The sequence below is a fragment of the Misgurnus anguillicaudatus genome, chromosome 1 (genome assembly GCF_027580225.2).
Source record: "Misgurnus anguillicaudatus chromosome 1, ASM2758022v2, whole genome shotgun sequence".
NCBI classification, from domain to species: Eukaryota; Metazoa; Chordata; class Actinopteri; order Cypriniformes; family Cobitidae; genus Misgurnus; species Misgurnus anguillicaudatus.
The window spans coordinates 18639562-18660487 of NC_073337.2; the positions used below are offsets into that span (position 1 = coordinate 18639562).

General features: G+C 36.6%; 2 protein-coding genes across 2 annotated transcripts in view; both read right to left on the bottom strand.

Moving 5' to 3' along the window:
• LOC129432401 (sialic acid-binding Ig-like lectin 14) overlaps window positions 1–2865 on the bottom strand; it is a 92374-nt gene extending 89509 nt beyond the window's left edge. The window contains exons 1-3 of the mRNA XM_073873606.1: window positions 2859–2865; window positions 2372–2734; window positions 1836–2174 (exon numbers count right to left, since the gene is read on the bottom strand). Of these exons, the coding sequence (XP_073729707.1) occupies window positions 1836–2174; window positions 2372–2734; window positions 2859–2865 (709 nt within the window). The remainder of the gene's footprint in view (window positions 1–1835; window positions 2175–2371; window positions 2735–2858) is intronic.
• A 5976-nt stretch (window positions 2866–8841) lies between these two features.
• Window positions 8842–20926, bottom strand: part of LOC129432400 (myelin-associated glycoprotein-like) — a 29679-nt gene continuing 17594 nt past the window's right edge. The window contains exons 5-8 of the mRNA XM_073874089.1: window positions 10870–11160; window positions 10550–10652; window positions 9984–10050; window positions 8842–9887 (exon numbers count right to left, since the gene is read on the bottom strand). Coding sequence (XP_073730190.1) covers window positions 9504–9887; window positions 9984–10050; window positions 10550–10652; window positions 10870–11160 — 845 coding nt within the window. The 3' untranslated portion in view covers window positions 8842–9503. The remainder of the gene's footprint in view (window positions 9888–9983; window positions 10051–10549; window positions 10653–10869; window positions 11161–20926) is intronic.

The window sequence follows — 20926 nt, forward strand, 5'->3', positions numbered from 1 at the left end:
TGTCCTAATATAACCGAAGCCTTGTCCTGGCTTAATCTAAACCCTGTCCGGGAATCCGTGTGGATTTGCAATATCTTATATTGTCTCCTCTAGACTTTTTAGGATTTGCTGAAAGAGTCGAAAAGAATCTAAAATATTTAAATAAACACAAGGCTCAAAATTGCAGCTCTTTTGGTTACATATGCTCCTAAAATTTAGTCTGTGTGAGAGAAGATGAAAAATTACAAATAATGTGACTCTTGGAGTTGGTGATGGTGATCATATAGTGAATGTGGATTCACCAACCAAAAAGAAGGCCTACATTTTTTGAGAAACTTTGTTTGGCTCTGCTATAAAATATGGCTCAATGCACTGCATTCACTGTAAGCATGTGGGACAGAGGTTGAAGTTAACACACCATTTGCCATGGCCCATAGCCTGGGTGCCAGCCAAACTTAGCCCCGCTCACAACATTTCAGGTCGGGAAGTTTGGTCTGGTGACGCTTCGTTATGGCGCAACTATGCTCGACCCAAAGCTGGTCGAACCAATCAAATTGTCCGGGAGGGCTTTATACGATGATGGACAGATGATCAACAGTAACGTAATCAACCACGTCACCAAAAAGCGCTTGTTGAATCCGTTTACAACCAAGGCGGCTTCCACTTGAGAATTGAGATGTGAAGATTCTGCCATCGAGTCTGTTTTAGAAGATATCGACAGGGCATTGATTTTAAAAGAGGAACAGGGAAACACAATCAAGGAATTTGTTGAACGGAAAGATGTTTTTTCTGCCGGGATTCGGCAAACGTTTAATTTATCAGCTGGCTTCGATGGTCGCTAAGAAGATGTGACACAATGAAAACCCAGTGATCATTGTTGTTTCACCTTTGATCGCACCCATGGAGGACCAAGTAAAAGAAGCAACTAAAATGGGCATCACGGCGAAGCAACGCGGCGTGCACGATAACGTGTATAACTAGCGGTCGTTGCCATCTCCTTTTAATGATGTTCATCTTACGTACAAATGTTTCAAGAGTCAGACTATATGACTTAGTAAATAACTTACAATCTCGTGATAACAATGAAATGCTGTAAACATAGTAGGTGTCAAAGTACGTTTGCTAATTCAGACTTAGTACAATCATAATGTTAGTGTCATTGTAGCGAAATAACTAGCAGTTCAGGTCAGGCTGGAAAAGGACAGATGCCATTTCAACATACGTCACACTCTCGGTTGCTCTGATTGGTTGTAGGTTTATACAATTGAGTGCAGAGGCATTTTTTGTCCTGGTTCGGTTGAAACACGTCCCATAATCACAGCCCAATGGAGTGGTATCATACTCAAATTCTGACTAGAATTCTGAGTATGACAATGTCAGGCTTTATTTGCCACTGATTCAGTTCACTTTTGCAAAGTCTCCCCAAATATAAATCAACACAGCTGCATAATTTATTCATGCTGGAAAATAGAAGTAAAATATACAGTTGATACTCACATTGAATGTCCAGCAACACTGATGTGTTATGGGCGCCATGTTGGTTTTTGGTTTGACAGTAGTAGCGTCCTGTGTGTGTACGATCAGTCACATTGAAGGTGAGATTATATCCAGTCTGCAGCTCCTCCAGCTGTCCTCCATTCTCTCTGTACCAGGTGTAGTTGAACACTGCTGGATTTCCATCACTGCTGCAGATCAAAGTCACTGAACTGCCCTCCAGTACAGAGTTAGATGGAAACACAGACACTGATGTGTTTTTAGGAGCATACTGAAGAGAAAACAAATTCATGCATCGTTATGTATAACCTACTGTAATTTACAATCATATGGTCAATATCATAAAATTGATTTACTCTTACACTGAACACGTAATGTGATGTTGTTCTGTGCTGTTGTGTTTCTCTGCTGTAGCTGGTAGGTTATAGTGCAGATGAAAGTGACTCCATGTTGAAGGTGAGTAGCAGTGAAGTTCAGATCAGAGATGATCTCAGTTTGTTTCTGTTGATCCAGCTGTAGTCTGCTGTTCTCATTGAGGTGGAGTCTGTCAGTGGAGCTCCATGTGAGAGTTGGTGGAGAAGAGGAGCAGAGAGTCTTAGCAGAGCAGCGCAGACACATAGAGCTCCCCTCTAACACCTCCTCATGAACCTCAACCTCCATCTGATCCTTAAACATCTGCACTGTGGGTTTGGGGGGAGAGTCTGAAATGCACACAGATATATTTACAGTGTCACCAGAAGATCACAAAGAAACTTTTGCTCTCTTATATTTTCATTTATACTTGAGTTAATCATTCTGTATTTATTATTTCACAGGCAACAACAGATTTTATTACACTGTATGTGTTTTTGCAGTTTGCAGTTTGTAATTAACAATAACTTTCATTCATGTCACTCACCGATCACATCTATTGAAACAGATTTTTGTCCAAAGGTATATTTCAGTCCATCAGTCTCAATCCTGAAGTTAAATGTGCCTTTGTAATTTGAAGTAATTTTATGAAAAATGGTAGTGCAGTCCTTGTCTTTTAATTTTCCAGTTATGTTCCCTTTTAAATGTAGATCGGAGTTGGATTTGGAGTTAAACACTATATTGTTGTTGTTTTGATGTCCAACTTTACTCCACACTCCTGCAGCACTGTCAGTGAGATATTTGTCATATTCACTTTTAATATCAAATCTGCAGTTTATGGTCACACAGGATCCACTCAGAGCTTCAATCTTATCTGGCAGCCTGATGTTCCAATCTCCACACCAAACACCTACAATACAAACATGATGATTCTTTATTATTTGAGCTTTTTAAGGCATTTATTATTTCTTTATACACACACAATATTACAACACAATATATTTTTACAATAAATATATAATATATACATTTACTGAACATTCAGCTGCAGTACAGGATCATTTCATTTTTAAAGATGAAACAAAGCAGCAAAAGTGAGGTCTACATCACATAAAATAACAAAGTGCATTTTTATTTGATCTTTTGTAATAAATATAGTTGTAATATTGTTTATTGTAAAATTTTTAATAAACACCTAACCATTTAGCACTTGAATTCACGCTTTCATTCTTGTCACTTGCATGTTTTTACAGTTGGCAACACACTAAACTTTTATACTTTTGTTGGTAAAACCAAACACATTATTTGAAAAGTTTTAGAAAAACAAACCTTGTAAACAATAAATGAAAATAATAATTTGTTGTTTTATCTTCATCTCTTCATTAAAATAAGATCAGTCCTCGGGGGAATCACACACCTGTTAATATGCAATAAATGAACTCATGTAATCATATATTAAATCCCATAATACAACTGACCAAACATAATATTTAATTATAGCATCATGCAAGCATCAAAAATGTTAAAGATCAACAGCACTTTTACATTTTCTTCTTATAAGAAATAAAAGAGTTTTAGGTTATCTTACCAGAAATTAGATAATGGTGTAATCAGTGTAAAATCTTTGCTGAAGGCAGATTTGTTACAATGTCTGAAACAACTGCTGATGATTTGAGACTTAAGTGAAACTGTGCTGTATGAAGACAATACTGACTGATATCAGATGAACTATTCAAGTACTTCCTGTATCAACATCATCACACATTCTGTTTAAAGGAAGAGTAATGCTCAGACTATAAGCAACCGTTAGGGGTGTGTCACCAAAGCTTTTAAACTAAAACAACTCTATTTGGCTTAGTGCTTTTGTTGCTATGATACTTCTGGTTTGTTAATCAGTCATTGAACGATTCGTCGGTTGTTTGTTGTGATATTTGTCCCTCCTCCATGATTGATCAGCTGAGTGAAAACTGATATTGACGAGCTGAGCATTTCACACAAAGTTAAACAACTGATGGTGCTCAGTACAGACAAAACCCTCAAGCTGCTGGTATTTTATCGTAGCTTTTCCATTGTAAAAATTGAATACATATCCAGCCGCAGGGGAAAACGCCTTGGTGTACATGCCCACTTATTGGCCAATCACACCAAACGTGTTTATGGCAGTTGCAGGCGTTGCAGTACTGCACTACAGTTCCATTGCAACCGTGCTCAGACCATCTCCTTCAGATAGTTTGGGTTTGGTACTCCAGTGCACGTCCGGCTCTGCATGACAGCTTTAACAATACTAGATTTTTATGCGAACCTGCTCAGTTTTGCACTAAATTGGCAGTGTGAAAACGCCCTTAAAGAGGACTCAAGTGTGAAAACACCCTTAAGCCATATTCGGTCAGTAATTGTTCCTCGTGAGGATGTAATGTATTTTCATCATTTACAGGGGGTAGTGAGTAATTTTATTTCTGTCCGAATCCAGAATGTCAGTGTTTTTCTCTGACCACCCGCATAAAAAAGTTTTTTGACCAACACCAAGGTCATTTGGTAATTGTCTGAATCCACATAGCTGAGTTTGTAAAAGGAGATCAATGCAAAACTGATTCTGCACATCCCTTTAGACCACTTAAAAGCACTGTATGGTCACGCACTTCGCGTTCATTCTGCCTCATTGAAAATCGCTTTCTTTGCGTGCAGTTTAAACATTGATACCTTCAGCTGAAATGATCAGAATATGGGAATAACGTTTTATCATAGCTCCACTACAGCGAGTGGGAGCTGATATAAATAATGAGAAGAAAATCATGAAAATGTTTGAAATGTCTATAAGCAGCAATAAGTGCTAAATACAATTTTAAAATATATTCAATTATACATACAACATAAACCTATAAACCAAGTATCTGGGTCATGTGAATGATGTAATTAACCACATAAGCACTGCATTTCCAGGCGTTTCGAATTATAAACGTACATATCCATTGCAAATTTATCTCCATCCAAACGCATGAGTTTTATCACAGAGGATGCATGCAAATATATTTTTACAGACATCCTCATAAGAAAGAATTACCATCTAGATACCAACTGTGTAATTAAGGAACTCTTCAATAGACAATAAAAATCGAAAGCAGTTAAAATTAAATTTTTAATTTTAATGGGTGTATCTTCCTGATATTGTATAATCCAAATCAACATGATCGTGCTGTCTTTGCAAAAGTTTTGGAAGGAGTAATAGTTGTGCGTTGCCCAGTAGAATGGATTGGACATACTGTATCGTTTGTGCTGGAAATACAAGCAGCTCCATCTTCGCTAGGTTCAGCGAGATTTCAGCTAAACTGGCTGTATGGTGGGATTGTCTGGGTGAAATGAGACATATTTAATTAATATATCTGTTATATATTTATTCATAACAACGGATTTACTTTGCAGTTTAAAAAAAAATATAGTGCTATTTTCTTTATCATTACAGCAAAGTTTTGTATATTTGTTAACTGTATTTTTCATGACAATGTTTTAGAAGCCTCACAATTCTTAACCGTGTAATTAATAACATTTTCTGTTATATAAATATGCGTTGTACTTAATAACATACAGGTGGTATGACAGGTTATTTTACCAACTGTCATACCACCTGTATGTTATTAAGTACAACGCACACTTATAACAGAAATGGCAAAAGTTTATCACAAGTGATCTTGTGACATGAAAATAATGCTGTAAACATTAATTAAACAACACCAAGTGTAACAAAACACTCTAATGTACATAACTGTCAAATCAGGGCCGGGTCTACAGGGGGGCTGGGAGGGGCATTGCCCCCCCAGATTTTCCTTCTGCCCCCCCAAAAATGTCCAGCCAACCTTAAAATAACGGAGTCTCTTTAAACAAAAAACGTCTCCTTTGGGTAAGCGCTAGCGTTTAGAGCTCCCGCCCACTATCGTCTGATTAACTTATTCAAGCTTTGGGGTCTTTTCAGCAGTATTTAAGTCACAGGAAAAGTACTACTGTTCTCTATGATGGTAACTAAAAAAAACGCATCTTTAAAATATATATCAAAAACAATGCAATTTAGTATTACATAAACGTAATAACCCAACACATATTAAATTAAAACTTTTTTTTATAGTAAAACATGCCCAAAATAGCCCCTTATCCTTTCTTAGATTCACCTCATTATTTATTCATTCAAATACAACAGCCAATGGCAAGTCTCCAGAAGCATTTAATGTGTTTGTTTTATACATAGTTCTGTTTAGTAAAATTAGAATATGCAGTTAGGTTGTGGCATACTATATAGTAGATATAAATGATATAAGATGGTTATACAGTAAATATACAGTATTGTAACAGCTGAGCATCGCGTGCAGTTTTAAAATCAAATTTTAGCGGTTTTGTCTTCGTCATTCATCAGCTCATTCAGCTCGCGTTTGAGAAATACTTCACATGCAAAAATCTACATACTTTTAGGTTCAGGAGGAGCTTTCACTCCGCAAGGTCATCGTAAGGTAAAACGTTGTATTTTATAATATTGTGTTGTATTATAATATGTAATTTGCTGTGTTATGAACACAGACATCCCAACCTGCAAAAAGTCATTTCAGGGAGGTATCCCGAAGCCCCCCACACCCCCCCCCTCAAAAAAATAAAAAAATAAAGGAGGACAAGGATATGACATTTCAAGATATAAAAGCATAATATTAATTTCTAGAGGCCTATGCAATTATTGGTAACACTTTACTAGGTCTCATTTGTTAACATTAATTAATGTATTAACTAACATGAACTAACCATGAGCAGTACATTTGTTACTGTAGTTGCTAATCTTTGTTAACGTTAGTTAATAAAAATACAGCTGTTCATGGTTTGTTCGTGTTAGTTCACAGTGCATTAACTAATGTTAACAAGATTTGAATAATGTATTAGTAAATGTTTAAAATTAACATTAACAAAGATAAAAAATGCTTTATAAATGCAGTTCATTATTATATGTTAACTAATGTAGTAAACTAATGTTAGCTATGAACCTTATTTTAAAGTGTTACCCAATTATTTGTTAATTATTTTACAATATGTAGATTACTTTTACTATTTATATAAGCTGCTTATAATATTTATATAAACTGTTTTATTTATATTCTATTGCAACTTTAAACAGGTCTAAGGAGTTTGTTGTTTTCATGTAGCCTTGGCAACAAGTAGCCAGCCTGAAAAATATGCACATGATATTAAACTTGTTGAACTCACCTCAATGTCAGTTCGGGAGAAGAGATAAAAGCCCGCCCACACTGACAATTGATTGGTTGATTTACCGGAGCATGCCAATCAGGATGCTCTCTCTATCTTACATGCGTAATGAGGCACACTAGCACACACACGCAATGTCTCCCCCTCCCTCTCTGCCGTGCGCGTGCTACTCTTTCTTGCTCGCTCTAGATTCCGGGAGATTTTAACTAATTTGCGGGCATCAGGGAGCCGCTATCAAAATGCGGGAGACTCCCGGAACTTCCGGGAGACTTGGGATGTCTGTGAACAAAGCAGTGTGATTTATCTTTGGTCTCGTCGCAAATCACACTTACAGTATTTTAGGGCTTGTGCTTTTGTCTGGTGCTGTTATAGGCAAACAGGATAACCTTTGACAAATTTGTCATGCATGTCAAATTGCTTACATGATGTTTCAAAATATATTATTTAAAGCATTGTGCTTTGTTGTGATATTTGAGGTTGCTGCAGCAGCATGTATGATAGGGTCAGGAATTAATGACAACACAGCTTATCACATATATCACATTGAAAATACATTATTTTAAATGAAGAAAATGTTTGAGAAGTGGAAATAAAGTTCCTAACAAGTGTTTATTTAGAATAAAGGCATATGTTGGGTAGGGTAGGTATAAGAATGGCTTTAATTTATCTATAAGTGAAATAATAGATTAAATGCAGTCTAAACATTAATAAAATATAGCTATATGTACAGCTTTATATTTATATCACCTGCTTGCCTGATTTCATTAACTGTGACTACGGTAAATGTGTCAAACTAGTGTAATCATTATAACATTATAAATCATTAATCTAATTGCATCTACTTTTAAATTTTGAACATGTAAAATGACATATAAATTGCCTTTCATTATAAGACATGCAAAGTAATATTGGATTGAAACATCCATAATTTTAGTGTATGAATCATTTTAGTCGAGAAATGGCTGCCCACCCAAAACTCCTGACTGCCCCCCCAGTCCAGCAAGCCTAGTACCGGGCCTGAGAGGAAACATAATGAACTATCAACAAATTTGAAAAGACACGCGGGGAATTGTGGAAACATCTTTTTTTACTGTTTTTTTGTTTGTTTGTTTGTTTTGTTTTTATGTCAAGATCACAATAAAATTACGTCATCTTTATCATTACATGCATGTGAGTTATCCACATTCTAAACTATACGGTTTAAAGGTGGTGTGTGTACATTTTAGCAGCATCTAGTGGTGAAATTGAAACCAAAAGCTAGCCACTTATTTTCAAAACGCACATGGTAGCCACCACAGGACAAACATGTTGTCATCTGAGACAACGTAGGGAAGATAAACGCTCTGTAAAACAGATTGACCGTTTAGGGCTACTGTAGAGACATGACGGCGACTTCAATGTTAGGGAACCTGCGGTGTATGGAAATAAAAACGACTCATTCTAATGTAAAAAAAAACAATACAGTTAATTATGTAAGGCCTATAGGCACCACTGATAATAGTTATTATGATAGATATTTCTGTCAAGAGATCCTTCTAGAAGTTACTCAATGCATCTTTAATATAGTTAATTTGATTCGTTTTAAGAGATGTTGTATGCATAATGAAGGTTGATAACATTTATTATACAGTGGTTCTCAAACTTATGTTTCTGGGATTTTATGCACAGAAACATAAGACTACTAACCATTAACTAAGCACTATTGTATAATATACTACATCAAATTTAATGTTTTGGAGTGTTTATGTCATACAATTTTTTTTTTTTTTTTTTTTTGAAGGGGCCATGAAGGGCACAAGGGGAGGACTGTACACAAGAGGGGGCCGCACACCAAAACATTTGAGAATCACTGGTTAATGAAAACTCGTCACTGAATGCATAAAACTGCCCTCTACTGGGCAAAAGATCAAGTCACAGTACAGTTAATAAAGGTACAGCATGAGGAGGTAAACTTCACTTCACTTTAATTTTAGATTGATATTATGAACACACACAATCATTGAGCACACAAAATAACAATTAAACAATGAAGTAAATCAAAACAATCAAGCTGTTAGAGGTTATGGTAAACAATAATTAAACATTGCAGTTTCCGTGAATCTTGCTATTGTTATTTTCCCTAAGGGTGTTTTATATCTATTAATGTACACTTTAATTAGACACATCAGCATATTCATGTGGGGACTTTTTAACCCTAACAAATGTTAATAATCATAGATTCAAAGGTAGAATTAATCAAATTCAACTATGAAAAATACAGAAAAAATATTATACAAACAAATATGCATTTAAAGCAAAAACATAATCATTCTGCATTCATTTTAATCTATAATTAAAACTGTACTTTATATGTACTTTTTTATGATCCAACAATCTTAAATCTCTGTAGAAATATCTTTAAAAATCTTTTAAATGGAGACTCATGGCATAAAATGCCAAGTGACCTATTTTTTATTCTTTGGATGGCAATGTTTTACTTGTGCATAAACATCAGAAACGTCATCTGACTGCAAATCTTTTTTCTTTGCCTGATCTTGCTCAGTGTCTGTACTGATGTTAAATTGTGGATCTCTTGTTTCACTGTCTGCTGTTGATATGTTGCTGTTTGGTTCAACGCTTCCCACAAAGCCCTTTGCTTCTTCTTGTCCTGAATGTCGGACATCAGCATAGACAGCAGTAAGTGGGGAGACGCCCCTGATCTCTTCTGACTCTATTTGGGTGTTTGTGAAGTCAATGGAGGAATAATAAAGGGATTGTGGGTAATTCATTGAAGTATTTTTAGCAGGTGACAACACAGCTTTATTGGCATAAACAGGTTCTTCATTCTCCTGTGAAACATAATGGATGAACAACAATGCAGAATCAATGATATAGGCGGACACTATTCTGTATTAAATGATGGATTAAGTGTTTGGTAAACTCACCCTGTCAGTCAGAATAAGTCCAGCGGTATCTTCTCGTCTTGTCTTTGAGGATCTGCTGTTTTTATTTCTAGAAAAAATTGAATGTCCCCATTATAAAAAAATGAAGTAGAATATTGTACAATAACTTTTATAAATGATAATATCTGTCCTACTTTCTAATCGTTACATTACAAAAAGTAGTTAAGCAAAGTTACTGAACAACTCCAAGATCTTGCGGGAAGTAGTAGGTCATCCGGGTACTTTTTGCCTATTGTTTTGACAAAAGTGTGTGCTATTTAAATGTTTTTTTAAAAACTATGAATTCGAATATACTACTCGCCTTGCCTAATGCTTTTCACCTGCTATATAGTAGGAAAGTCTGATACTGGACGCAGGGCATACTAATGCAAAACAGCAGTGACGAAAATACAGCTAATCTTTTAATTTGGGCATTTTTTTCATTCATTATTTGTCATGCAATGTTTCCTGTATAGTTTAAATTATTGATTCAGTTGTGCATAATTTATTTAATCTGTTAAATTTGTGTAGCACAACTAACTCTTTGTTTACATGTGCCATGTGCTCACCGTTTACAGAGATGTTGAATGACACACAAGATCATCATTACTGAAGCTCCAATAGCAGCTCCAATCAGCACAGAGAAAATATTGAAACCTGAGAAGAAATCAGCTAAAATAAAAATAGTTATTTTTAACTGAAGGCATTTCATTTAGCAAAGCTAGTGATGCTTTTCCACAATCTGTGTAAAAGAGAAAGTTTGTATTTTAAGCACATTTGTGTGCCGTAATATTTCACTCTCTAGCAAAAAAAAGAGACTACATTACAAATTATTTTTAAATGAATCAAAGAAGTTTAATTTATCTAGAGGTTGAAACAGAGAACTTACTTATCTCATGAGGACTGCAAAGCAGTTGAATCTGATGACTGGCAGTGCTGTGAGTGTTGATGGTGACACACTGCAGAGTGTCTGTGTGTGTAAGTGACTGATGGAGAGAAATGAAGCTCCTCAAGTCTGTGCTGCTCAATCGCTCCTCACTGATAGATGTATTTGTAGTGTTACTGACAGGACGTCCTGATAGAAACCACTTCACTTTAGGAGAGGGATTCCCATGAGCCTCACACAAACACACAGTTAAATCAGTTCTGTTACACCTGAAGAAAGAGATTTTGGGTGCATCTAAGAGAAAGTGAAGAAGAAATATCAATAATAAATACATACTGTACATCTTCCTAAACACTAAACATGTATTCTGTTTCTGGTAAAACACAAGTAAAATCAGTGCCGGTCCTAGATGCTGGGGGGCCCTAAGCAAAGCTTTGTGGGGGGCCCTCTGTTAGTGTGCATTCAGTCCCTGATAGCACACATACATCTCGGAGACGTCTATTTGATGTCTGCGTTTACATCTGCAAGATGTCTTATTTAGATTGTTTTCTTATCTGCAATACGTCTGTGAGACGTCTCCCAAAAGATGTCATATAGACATATTGAAGATGTTTGCAAGACGTTTTTGATTTAGAATGTATGTAAAGCAGCTCTTTTCCTTTATAAGATGTTTTTACACACCAGATGTATTCCAGATCTCCAGATCTTTACCAGACATCTTACAGACGTACCTGTGCTATCTGGGTAAAACCCAGTCAATCTTGCTTTTAGTAGTTGTTAACTAACCACATAGTGTATTATCTTATAGCTGTATATTTTTCCCATATGCACATTAATTTGAAACCCTGACTGATAAACTTGCTGATTATAACATGAAACATGTATTTGCTGTAAAGTTGTTTTGATTTAAAATGTGTTGTGAGAAGCACTAAAAAATTTACCTGATCTAAATGAATGTAATGAATCAAATTAAATTAAATATAAATACATACTGTTAATACACAGGGGTTAAATTGGGATTTGTTATGTGGGTGGAGGGCTCTGTGGGGAGGGGTACTTTGAGGGGTAACATGTTTAATACTGATGACAGCAAAGCCACTGGTGTGTTTCAATGACATTCTGGACCTCTGATAGGATTTAATAAGTTTCAGCTTTAAAAGAGCATTTCACCCATAGAAACATTAATCTTTATTGAAAGTGTGTCATATTTGACCGAGAAAAGGGGTGTTTGTAGTCTTACTCCCTCAACAAAGACAAAATTATGATTTTTACATCATTGAAAGAAGGAAGTGCAACACTGAAATCTGTATTTCTCCTGTTTCAGCGGCAACTGAGAAAATTATGCATGACCATTCAAAAAACATGACTGGGGTTCTAGCTAGATACAAAGCTTAATGCAAATGGGTGAAGTGTCCCTTTAAAGCTGTCCCAGAGGTTGACCCCAAATATTTTTAAAAGAGTGTCTGATTTTAAATATTGCAAATCTATGAGTTTGACACCCTATATCCATTTGTTGCACATGCCATTATGCACAATTGACCAAACTTTAAAGGAAGTTAAAAGAATCAACCTCCTTGAATAATTCTAGGCATAAGATGCCCAAAAAGACTCAATTAACAAGAAAAGGTACAACACACAGTACTGTATCAGCAACATGTCTTAGAAATTAGCCATATAGATTCCCTATGCTGGTCAGCAGCTAAAACAATCATATAGTAAGGTTTGATTTGTGTAATCAAAATACATTATTGTACTGTAATTAAACGAGGGACATATACTTTAATCCTTTACAAATTTCAAGTCTTCTATTAAGTTTTCTCGACGTGGGCACTATTCTTACCTCTCTCTCTCTCTCTCTCTCTCTCTCTCTCTCTCTCTCTCTCTCTCTCTCTCTCTCTCTCTCTCGAAATTATCCTGCGCGAGAGCGCGTTCTTGAAGTTCAAAGGGAAAAGCGCGTGTTTCCGCGGCAATTGCGTCGCCCAATTCACGTTATTTGCATCGCCCCATGCTAGGGTGCGTGTGGATGCGTCTTTGCATTGACTGTAATCTGCTCGCGCAAATCCTTTATCTTGTTCCCTTGCTTCACGTTTTCCCCTTTATTCTGCCCCAGACGGATAGCTTCGTTTTAAAGCAATGGTGGGCATATAATATTCACATCGTTACCACATCACTCTTCTGCGTCATGCACGCGGCCGTTTCTAAATTTGAAGGCTGCAACCTACGGATGTCGCATATGCGCGCTGCACACGTCATCAAGCCTGATTTATTTAAGTTAAATAAGCATTTCATTTGCAAGTCATAAGCATAATATAACAATTAACCATTAACTAAGAATAATAGTCAACATTATAATTGTTAATATTCTGAAATACGTTTTTATGTCGCATATGCAGCCTACAAATGTGACCTCTGAAGGCTGCAGCCTTCGGATTGAGAAACTGCCTGCATGTTGTCCGAGTATATCAGTGATTTAAGAAATCATTAAGTTTTTTTAAAAACCCGCATAAATTGGGAAGTTTGCAAATTATTTAAATTATAGCGACTTGTTTTCATTAAACATAATAATAATTTTATTTGGTATAATAATTTTAAATAATTCTGAGATCAAGGGGGCCCCCTAGTGGTGCGGGGCCCTATGCAAATTGCGTAATTTGCGTATAGGAAGGACCGGCACTGAGTAAAATAGACAGTTAATACTCACACTGAATGTCCAGCAACACTGATACATTAACGGTACCATGTTGGTTTTTGGCTTGACAGTAGTAGCGTGCTTTGTGTGTACGATCAGTCACATTGAAGGTGAGATTAGATCCAGTCTGCAGCTCCTTCAGCTGTCCTCCATTCTCTCTGTACCAGGTGTAGTTGAACACTGCTGGATTTCCATCACTGCTGCAGATCAAAGTCACTGATCTGCCCTCCAGTACAGAGTTAAATGGAAACACAGACACTGATGAAGTGTTAGGAGCATCTGAAGGGAAAAGAATGAAGAAAGTGTATCTAGTTCTAAAAAAGTTGATTGACAATGTTGTGATAAGTAGGTTATACTATCTTTATAACGCGTTACCCCCAATACTGGACATAGCAGACATAAGTAGCCAAGTCATGCCAAGACATGCCATGGATTGCTTGCTAGCATATGATTCAAACTTGCAAACTTGTTTGGTGGGCTTTGTGTAAGGTTTGAAATTCGACATGAACCAAATGTTATCTGATCTTATATTACTACTATATTACCCAATCCTGGTCCTCAAGGCCCCCCTGATAGAAAGTTTTAGATGTCTCCTTATTTAAAACACCCGATTCAACTTATCAGCCTCTTTTCAAAATGGTAAACATGTCTCTCTAACAAGTTGATGAGTTAAATCAGGTGTGTTAAATAAGGAGACATCTAAAACTTTCTCGGAGGGGGGACCAGGATTGGGAAACAGTGGCCTAGTGCATCCCAAATTATTAACAATTTAATAAACATTATAATGATTATGGCCTTTAAGAAATGTGTGTTTTTTTTTTTTTTGAGGAGGTGGGATAGTGCACAATAGTGGGATGCGGCCTAAGCTTTTGTCCTTAATGGCAGTTTCTCCTTACATTACTTTTGCTTTAATACTTTTGAAACCAGTACTTTTACACTTTTACTTAAAGCTATGGTCTACGATTTCAAAGATTGTTCATTATTAATAACCTTGTTTGGATGCTGGTTATGGTTCGACAGTAAAATCCTAACAATATGAAGAGAAAAAATAATGAAAATAATCCATTCACTCTATTAGGTGTACAGCGACAGAGAAGTTGAACAATGTAAGCTGTCCGGCCGGCCAGCTTACAATGGTCGACTGCTCTCATCCAATCCCCGCTCCACTTGAAACTCCACCTTGCGCTCGCGTCTCCACCCCATCGCCCCCCACCCCGCCCTCCGCCTGCGACATGACATTTCTGACTATGCATGGTAGCTAGCGAAGTAGCAACAGCTCACAAATGAAGAAAAAACAAACCGACAGCAGCAAGCGGTCCCTACAGTCAAGGTTGGAAGAAAGAGAAAGTCTGTAGAGGAAAGAGCAGAGATAAAAACGGAGACTCAAACGCCGGACTCAAAGTCGAATTAAAATAACTTTAGGGTCCGCCACTGACCGTTGAGGAAGCTTCAGGGAGATATGGGACTGAAAACCGACGCTGACACGGTGGACTTTTTGTTGAGCAGGTGCGCATTTATTTATACTTTTATGGTGTGAGGTGTTACGTAAATATCTTTATATCAGTCTGACAACATGCTCATGCTGCCGGTCAGCATTGGAATGTTAGTCGTTTAGCATCGCCTATCACGGGTCAAAGAAATTATATTTCTTGAAGTGCTTGAATATATTTCAATAGGTTTCTGTTCGAGCCGATTGGAATTTGAACAAGATGCGCTGTGTGCTGCTATAACAATTACTCAAAACCTTAGCAATACTAACTAATAATTATTGTGCAATTAATGTGTGCTAGGTAGCTTTTGACCAGAGGAAACGAGGCTCAGGAGGGGAAACGTATACCAAACGTTGTTGTGAAAGTAAATGACGTCAATCAGTCATAATTGTAAGTGTTCATTTCTTCAAGGATTTATGTGTTTAGTTTACTGCTCGGTAAATCTCTGTTCCGATGTTTATTACCGGTGATCACAGCTTGACTGAGTGACGTTGTTCAGGTCGTTCCCCGGTGGGAGGGATCAGGTTTTAAATTTCCCAACCGTCTCAGGCTTTCTCGACCGATTTTCAACATCGTACACTACAGCTTTAAGTAGTAAGTACTTAAGTCTTTTCTATACATCTACCCGAGTAATGAATATGAATACTTTTGACACCAGTGTGCAATAGGATTCCAAATAAACTGTTACATGTTAAAACAATCCTCTGCATTGTGTACACGTTCTCTACTCTCTGTGATGCTTCTTTATCTTTGCAATAAAAGCAAGTTTGTTTACCATTACTTATTAAGACTGAATAGGCAGACAAACGTGTAGCTCGTGTAACAACCTACAGTTTACTTCACTCCTGCAGTAATTCTTCTGTCATGTCTCCCCAACACCAAATGTAAACCAGCACGAAATGCAGCTTCATAATTTATTCATGCCACAGTGCATGCTGGGAAATAGAAGTAAAATAACTTAAAGTTTTACTTCCCATCTTCTCTATATGTTAATGTACACAAAATGAGTTTAAAGGTTTGAAAGCAGCATGTTTCTTTAATCTGACCAATCACAACATCAACATATATAACCTACACTTCTGCAATAATTTTTCTGCAAACCCCAGTGAGCCAAATTTGTTTACTTTCACTTCTATTCAAAGTCAACATGAACTCAAAAACAACAGATTTTTAATAGAGAATTTCAAGATGACACCAGTGTGTATTGTGTGCTGTCGGCTGGATCCATCATATGTGTTTTATATGTTTTTGTTGACTGTTTTACGGTCTATTTTATCTTCAATATTAATATATGTTCGCAAAACACTACTGGATATTGGAAAAAACATGCTTTTGCCATTTGGGGAGGCACTGGGTAGATCTTTTCAGCCCCACCATCTCCTATCTCGTTCATTCCTGTGTTCCTCTGTCGACAACCTTTTGTTTTAACTTGAAAAAGGCGTTGTAGGAAGCGAGGGAAGTGAGCTGGGATTGCTATCAGGATCAAGAATGGCCAAGTTCATGGTTCGCTTGGACCATTAGACCTTCCCATGTGGACTAGATGGACTAATGCCTGTTGCCGTATGGACAAACGCTCGTTGGAAAGGCCTCACTGGTGGTTACTCCCAACCTACAACTTTGATCCCCCTCCTGCTCCAACTCTCCTCAAATCCGCAGCAGAGGAATTAAACGCAGTGTACTTTGCTCGCTCCTGTCAGGTTTTACCTTCTGAACTACTAAAGACTAAAATGGAACTGATTAACACTGGTTCCTTGGTCAACAAAACTTTAAATCTTACATGACATCACCTGGAACGACCACTGTCATTGAACACATTTTTACCACTCTATGTTATACTGGCTACCCATCAATTTCAGAATTGTGTTTAAAATAAGGTATTAACATTTGCTTTTAAAGCTATTCCTAATCTGGCAGCTAAGGCCCTCAGGTCCAGTAAGCTCAGCCTTCTGTCAGTACCCAGATCAAGACTGATACACAGACGCCTTCGCTGTTACGGGCCCTCACTCTCAGTCTTCAAATCCTCGCTTAAAAGACATTTGCTGAGTGCCAACTAACCTTTAACTGGGGCTGTTGAACTTGAACTTGTTTCCTTTGGGTTTCTTATTTATTGTGAGCATGTGTATTGTTCTTATAAATAAAAGAAAGAAACAAAGAATGTCATAGGTCTGATGCTTAATTATAAATAAGATAGTAATACAAAAGTTCACCAAGAGCATCACACGGCGCAAAACGTATTTATGTCACAATGCATGAGGAACTAAGTAAAGTAAACTGTGAATTTTCACACAATGTACTGTACAGTATAGCAACACTGATGCATTTTTAGATATGATGTTGGCTAAAAGCTTAACAGTACTAGAGTCGTTTGCTCCAGCTGTCCTCCATTTGAATGCATCCAGCAAACATGATTATTTATTTATAATTAAGTAATAATTTTACACAGAAATTTGAATTTAATTCAAATACATTAAACTCTTGAAGCATTGCTGAAAGAGTCTGGACTGGACGAATCTAAAACATTTAAATAAACACAAGACTCAAAACATTCTGCTCACATATGCTACTAAAATTTCATTTAAAAAAATGTAAATAGCTGATGAGAAAGATGAAAAATAACAGGTAATGTGACTCTTGGAGTTGGTGATGGGGATTGTATGGTGAATCTTAATCCGGAAAGTAGGCTTATGGTTTTCAGAGAGACTTTGAGTGGCTCATAGGCTGTAACAATTAATCGTGTGTCCCATTAAAAAAAAAAAAAAATCTGAAATCGATTCTAAATCACAAGGCTGCGATTCTGTGTTTTATGCACAGCTTGTGCGTGTACTATGGCATTTGGTCAGTAGGAAGTCCTTATTAATCTAAAATCACTATGAGTCATTTATAACATGCATTTAAACTTTGTTTACACTCGTTAAACAAAATCATTCATCATGAAAATACCTGAAACAATTTGAAGAACAGTGATATAAATATTCCTGTAGACATTTCCTGGAATAGCGTTTGTAATGCTACTTCTTCTGTGGCACAAAGGGTGTTTCTGCATAAGAGTGCCCCCTGGCTTTGGGAATTCATTAAAATTCGTTCATTGAGAAAACGCACATTTGCACGGTTAATCATTACACCCCTAGTGGCTCTGCTACAAAAATGTCTCAAAGGTGACAGTTTGCCACTGAATCTACACATTATAATCAAAAAATGACATTTTGGCTAATCATTACCCACAGGTTCAGCCACAGGATGCCAGTGGTGGAGTTGTTTTTAAATAAAGGAAGTCTGCTAATAAAGTTGTTGCGCTTCTAAATTTTTGCTTGTGCTTCAAACCTTTTGAAATTTCGCAATGACAACCTGCTGCCTGTACATTACATGGTCTTATAAGTTTGCCTTTTATTATTTGCCTCATAAGTAGGAAAATTACATACTGATTTGAAATGTTTTATTTTTTTTTGCTCATGTAGACCTTCTGCAAGGGAAACCTTTATCCTTTTGTTTTTAACATAAGACAAGATGCTCAAATGTCATAAAAACACTATTTGGTAAATCTAATGTCATATATGTGACTTATTTATATAAAATTTTTGTGTAATATTAAACTCTATCTGTCAAAATGATTTACAGCCGTGTTTCAGGCGGTTGTTATCTCGGAATAACATACCTTGGAATGTCGCGACTGGCCAATCAGAATCAAGCATTTTAGAGTGCCGTATAATAAACAGTGGCTGTTTCTCAATTCCAAGAATGCAAAGAGCGGACTTGCATCCTCGTGGAGATCGAACTTGCCAGGCGACCTCGAAAGAACGAACTCAGGAGGTCGCGAGAACACAGAACGCACTTATGAGAATTGAGATGTGTGCGATCTTCCTGTTGGTCACCTGACCTCCGACATTGTTTTGCCGCAATGACTTCTGGGACGTGAAGCGATTTCAGCGTGCAAGTCTGCATTCAATGCATCCTCGATATCAAGAACACATCTAGGTATTTTCATGCGTCCTCTGTACTTGCGTTCTTGAGAATCGGAATGAACTTCGACTGTTAATGATGACGTAGAGCGAGAACACGAGGACGCAAGATCGCTGAAGAACGCATATTGAGAAACAGCCAGTAACAGTAATTTGTTACAAAAATGTAAAACTGGAAGCTGTATCGATATATTTACAATATTACTGATTAAATCTTTATATATATATATATATATATATATATATATATATATATATATATATATATATATATATATATATATATATATATATATATATAAAGAAAATGGAGTCTGAATAAAGGTTTGAGAGCATCTTATCCATTTATTTTGAGCAATCACAATATTATCATATACAGCCTACAGTTTAGTAACTTGTTCAATAATTCTTCTGTCATGTCTCCCCAAACCCAAATAAATCAGGAAGAAATGCAGCTGCATATTTAATTCCTGCCACAGTGCATGCTGGGGAATATAAGTAAAATAGACAGTTAATACTCACACTGAATGTCAAGCAACTCTGAGGTGTTTTGGGTACCATGATGGTTTTTGACTTGACAGTAGTAGCGTCCTGTGTGTGTACGATCAGTCACATTGAAGGTGAGATTATATCCAGTCAGCAGCTCCTTTAGCTGTCCTCCATTCTCTCTGTACCAGGTGTAGTTGAACACTGCTGGATTTCCATCACTGCTGCAGATCAAAGTCACTGAACTGCCCTCCAGTACAGAGTTAGATGGAAACACAGACACTGATGTGTTTATAGGAGCATCTGAAGGGAAAACAAATTGGGAGAAGAAAATGTATTTAAAATCGATTTAATCCTAATAAAGTTGAAATTGTCAAAAAAAAAAAAAAACAGGGACAAAAATAATAGTCAGGTTAATTAAAAGAAAATAAACAATATTTTTGCCTAATGTCAGATTTGATATTAACTGATGCCAAAAAGTAGTTTTTAGGTTAAAGAAAATGTTGTAAATTTGGATATTGAGTTAATGGATATTTTAAATAAGATGAAAAAAGCAATACATCAGTCATACAATGCACTGTGATGTTTCATGTGACAAACTTGATGATCCATTATTAAATAATAGTTGCAATAAAGAAAAACTCATAATGGGGAGTCAATTTTAAATGCTAATTCTTTTTCAATTCCAGCATTTAAAAAATTTGAGGTGAGAACTCAATTCCCCCTTGAAATTCACTCCCCGGACTCTGTCCCCATGCGTTCCCCCCTCAAGAACTCCAGATACAGGTCTGAATCAAACAGTACGATAACAGACAGAACGTAGAACAAAGAGACTTTAAATAGGGACAAAATAATGAGGGGAACAGGTGACAATGATTACAGATAAGAGAGCGGGTAAAAAACACCAGGAAATACGTGGTCTGGTATAGTCAATACAGACCACGTATTTCCCACACAAAACATTGTACTGTCAGAACTCTGCCATACAGGACTAAATACTAAAAAAGACAAGGTTCCGGAAAGATCCTGACAATAATGACCAATGCAATCTACTAAGAGCAACGCAAGTGAGTTCATGGTCGCAAATAAGCTGAGCTGATGAGGTGCAGGTGATCTACTAATGCCTGATGCGCTTGAGTTCAGCACCACAGACTTCTGAAATCCCAGCTAATGAAGCCATAAGTACGGTGGCTCTGAACCGCAAGTAATGAAAAAAAATACCTATCTCGTTATTTCAAGATAGTAATTCATTATAACGAATTACTAATTCATCATAACCAATTACTAATTCATCAGAACGAATTACTAATTCGTTTTAACAAATTACTAATTCGTTTTAACAAATTACTAATTCGTTTTAACGAATTACTAATTCATCATAACGAATTAGTAATTTGTTATAATGAATTGCTAAGTCGTTCTAACGAATTAAATAACTA